Source organism: Sinocyclocheilus anshuiensis, unplaced genomic scaffold (assembly GCF_001515605.1).
Source record: "Sinocyclocheilus anshuiensis isolate Anshui unplaced genomic scaffold, SAMN03320099.WGS_v1.1 scaffold1626, whole genome shotgun sequence".
Lineage (NCBI taxonomy): Eukaryota > Metazoa > Chordata > Actinopteri > Cypriniformes > Cyprinidae > Sinocyclocheilus > Sinocyclocheilus anshuiensis.
The window spans coordinates 310,856-315,687 of NW_015547254.1; the positions used below are offsets into that span (position 1 = coordinate 310,856).

At 37.7% G+C, this 4,832-nt stretch overlaps 1 protein-coding gene across 1 annotated transcript in view; it reads right to left on the reverse strand.

Annotated features, from left to right (window-relative positions):
- Positions 1 to 1,546: 1,546 nt before the first annotated feature.
- The window catches only part of LOC107701620 (zinc finger and BTB domain-containing protein 47-like), a 26,069-nt gene continuing 22,783 nt past the window's right edge, over positions 1,547 to 4,832 (reverse strand). The window contains exons 6-8 of the mRNA XM_016503662.1: positions 3,540 to 3,655; positions 2,873 to 3,017; positions 1,547 to 2,546 (exon numbers count right to left, since the gene is read on the reverse strand). Of these exons, the coding sequence (XP_016359148.1) occupies positions 2,149 to 2,546; positions 2,873 to 3,017; positions 3,540 to 3,655 (659 nt within the window). The 3' untranslated portion in view covers positions 1,547 to 2,148. The remainder of the gene's footprint in view (positions 2,547 to 2,872; positions 3,018 to 3,539; positions 3,656 to 4,832) is intronic.

Sequence of the window (4,832 nt, forward strand, 5' to 3'; positions counted from 1 at the left end):
TATATATATATATATATAGGATAATATCTATTATAGCTACTACATTTTACTGATCCTAGAGTTGTTAGAGTGTTTTCTTGAACTATATTTTGTTTATATAAATCCTCTCTGACATTGGGTAAGGACATTTTTTCAATAAACTCTTTTTAGATTCTGTGGCCTCTTAACAGGACCATCTTACAGTGTACATGAGTCCCAGAAGGCCAGTCTAATAGTTTGCTACATAATTACATTTTCAGGGCACAAAACAAAAACATGATTTCCATCATTTGGCTAATCAACCCTTTCCACTTTCCATAAGCTATTCAGGCTGTCTGTCATTCAAAACCATCATAAAATAGTGTAAAGTGAAAGCATTAATGATGATACATTGCTGTAAAAAAAAAAAAAAAGCTGATAAACCTGCTCGATGTACCATAAAGCATTTCAAATATTCAGCACAAAAATATTTTTGAACCAAACGCATCCTGGTGTTCATCCAGGATTGATATTGCCTCCGTGCAAATAAAACACGCTCCTTTTCACACTCATTTCTTCACAAGTGGTTTAGGCATTTCAGATTTTGCCATTACACATATGGCCAACACTGAGAGTAAAGTGCTCTGGAAGTTTTAAAATAATATAGAGAGAAAAAGGAAAAAAAAAAACTGCAAAAACATCCTTCTTTGGGATTCCTTAAAAGAATAGTCCTCCCAAAAAACGAAAATTTGCTGAAAATGTACTCACATTCAGGGCATCCATGATGTAGATGAGTTTGTCTCTTCATCGAAACAGAGAAGTTTACATTACATCACTTATATTACATTGGATCCAATAATGGATTCCTCTATAGTGAATGGGTGCCGTCAGAATGAGAGTTCAAACAGCTGATAAAAACATCACAATAATCCACAAGTAATCCACACAACTCCAGGCCATCAATTACCATCTTGTAAAGCCAAAAGCTGCATGTTTGTAAGAAACAAATTTATCAAGAGATTTTTAACTTCAAATCATTATTTCTGGCTAAAATATAAGTCCTCTATACATAATATTACCTTCTCCAGCGAAAAAGTCATCTTGTCTGAATCAGGAGAGAAATATGCAGAGATCAAGCAAAAACAGTCCAAAACATGACTTTTCTTGTTTTTTTTTTTCGCTTAAGCTTATTTTATGAGAGGGCACCCATTCACTGCAGAGGATCCACTGGAGAGCAAGTGATGTAATGCTAAATTTCTCCACATCTGTTGAGAAGAAGAAACAAACTCATCTACATCTTGGATGACTTGAGGGAGTAAATTTTCAGCTAATTTTCATTTTTGGGTGAACTATTCCTTTAAGTGTCAAACATCAATTATTCTCAAGTGCCTCTGCTACATATAAACTTGAACACAATCCATCTGCCGCACCTGTGCCCTGCACAGACGCTTCTAAAAACAACCCTCTGCAAATACGCAGAGAAGCCCATGTGACAAGACTTTAAACTTTCAGGAGATGAAGAAGACAGGACAATATAAATACATCTACAATTAAAAATAAGGTGCTGGAGTGATTATACACTTCATATTCAGTATAATAACATATAAGCTAACAGGATTTGATTACTGCAATACATCTGGATTTGGTTATGGCAGGCGGACACAGCTACTACATGTTTATTGGCTGAAGAGCTGTTCCAAAACTTTGCAATGCTCATGTCCCACAGCACCCTCTGCTGTGAGACATGAGTACCTATCAACATTTCACATGGCAGCTAATGGGAATCTCAACTGGTTAGACTAAACCGACAAAGCGTAAACGTCTATGGCTAGAGTGTGTGAAATGCAGAAATGCGATGCTAAATGCTAATCCTGTAGCTCATACAAATGCATTAAACAACAAAAATAATGAGAACATTTCTTTCTGTAATACGAGAAGCTTATTTGAACAGTATATAAAATATCTTTATGAGAATAAGATAAAAGAAAATTTGCACAGTTTAAAAGGAATATTCAGTGTCACACACTGTTCAAACACCCGCTGGAAGTCTTAGACCTCACTCAGCATGTTTGGAAACCCCTATGAGAGTGATTCACATTGGATGTGAATCAAAAAGCTCATGAGGAGCTACTGCAAGCTTTGGGTTTCAGACAATAAACAATCAAAGGAACTTCAACCTTATATTCAAAACTAGTTGTTACCAGAGTTACCATTTTCAGTGGAAAACAGAGCCGGGGGAGATGGAAGACCTACGATAGAGTGAACGAAGGGTAGTGACTTGACCTGGTGGAGACTGGACGCCTCACCGGGAGGGGTCATGGGGTGGCTGGGTAACTGATTGGCTGGTGTGTCCATATCAGTTGACTTGGGGTCCAGGGCCACAAGGTTGGTGGCATCAGATACCACAGGGTTGCTGACCTGGAAGCACTTCTCCTTGTGGGCTTTGAGCATGTTGGAGAAGCGGAAACGCTGTCCGCAGACGTCACAGGGATACGGCTTCTCGCCAGTGTGAGTGCGGCGGTGCCGTTTCATATTGGGCCGGCTTGTGAAGCTCTTTCCACAAATCTCACAGATATATGGTTTCTCTCCTGGAGCAGACAAACAGATGGAAGAACTTGGATTGAGAATATATAAATTATTTTTAATTAACTTTTTAGCCATTTTTATTTTTTAATGATAGTAAAAAAAACATAATTATCACTATTAATTAATTATTATAATTATATCTTATTAATATATTATAATTATTTAAAATAATTGAGTAGTAAATACAGGTAAATAATATGACATATAACAATAAATATTTATTATATTTATTTATTATTGTATTATAATTGTTTATAATAAAAAAATAGTCATATATTACTATTGTGTTGACTGTGATTATGATGGGCACCAAAGTGGTGATTCTCACCAGTGTGTGTCTTCATGTGTTCATCAAAGTATTGCTTCATGTTGAAGTCTTTCCCACACCACTGGCACATGAACTGCTTATGTCCGATATGGATGCTCATATGCGACCTCAGCTGGTATTTGTACTGGAATCTTTCACTGCAGTTCTACAACATGAGCAACAGCATCAGATACAGTAGATTAGAATTTACATCTGTGCTCCTCTGCTTATAGTATTGGTACTAAATCTAATTGGATTTGGGATAACAACATTTCACAAAGTTAGAAATGATAAAACATTGGACACTGTTTAAAAGACTGGTTCTAATCTATTCATCAAAAATAGTGAAAAATAAATGTTTCCTGTTTTCCATTTAAAAAATGTAATCAGCACAACTTTTATCAACATTAATAATAAGAAATATTTCTTGAGCAACAAATCAGCATATGAAAATGATTTCTGGAGGATCGTGACACTGAAAACTGGAGTAATGATGCTGAAAATTCAACTTTGCCATCACAGAAATGTTACATTTAAAAAATATAATAGAAAATTAAAGAAAACTAGAAAATGGTTATAAATTGTTTAAATGGGAGTTGACAATATTACATTTTTGATCAAATAAATGCAGCCTTTGAAAACACAAGAGACTTTTTCCGCGACTGATAATCCGCATGACTGAACTCACCTCACACTTGAAGGGCTTTTCTCCAGAGTGCTGCAGAGAGTGCACTTTAAGAGACATGCTGCGTTTGAAGGACTTCCCACACGTTTCACAAGTGAATGGCATATCCTTAGTGTGAGCTGCAACAAAATTACAGACAAAATTCCTATTTTAAAAATGACGTCTGCTTCTTGATTGCCTCAGAATGCTCATAGTAACAATTAACTGATAATAAAATGTATTAAAAACTTAATTTAACATCTTAATCACATGCCTCATTGCTCATTTTAAGGATAACAAGAGCGTTAGCTTGTGACACGGTTTAGTGTATAATAAGACACTGCATTATTACTGCACATACTCTGCTGTCAGTGTGAGATGAGCAAGTGTAACTTGTTGCCCTACAGCCAACCGAGTGGTTTTGGTAGAAGGAAGCATTTCTAGATAAGATATTTCCTCTCTGCTCTCAGGGCAGATTAAACAATACAGCCTCTGTCCTCGGCTTAGTCTGTTCTGGATGGTAACGTAAGGTCACAGCGGCTCTTTTCCCCTGCTCAAAACAGAGCTGGGTATTTCACTATTGTGTTGGACCAAGCTCTGGGAAGATCAAACTTCAGGAGATGAAAGTACCGTATGGTATGAAGGCCAGGGTGTGCTTATTACATCTGCCTAAGGTTAATTTACGCAACAATATGTCTTTGTGCGTATGACAGAGCTGCTGTATTTTGCAGCATCTTGACTGCCACCTAGCTGTGACAGGCGGTGGTATTCTTTGATGTTAAAATGGATCCACCAAGTTCATTTGTTAAAGGGGTCATATGATGCGATTTTTTTATTTTTCCTTTCTCTTTGGAGTGTTACAAGCTCGTGGTGCATAAAGAAGATCTGTAAAGTTGCAAAGACTAAAGTCTCAAATCCAAAGAGATATTCTTTATAAAAGTTAAGAGTCAGCCACACCTACCTAAAACGGCTCGTTCTAACACGCCCCCACATGTCTACGTCACTATGTGGGAAGATTTGCATAACGCCGCCCAAATGTTCACGCAAAGAAAGAAGGCGTAACTTTTATTCTCGCTGTAGTATTGTTGTTGCCGCTGCCGCCATGTCGTGAAGGCGCTGTGTGCTTCGTTGTGAAAGCAAAACTACTTTGTTTGGCCTTCCAAAAGAGGACGATATCTGCTTCGTCATGCCTGGAGCTGATCCGTGCTGGTCACTGAGGAAATACTTCAACTTCGCGCTGTCGATCGCCGGATCGGCTTTCACCGTGGACGAAGCGGAGTCCAGCCCGGGGTCACCCCATGTGGTTGCCGCAAGCAT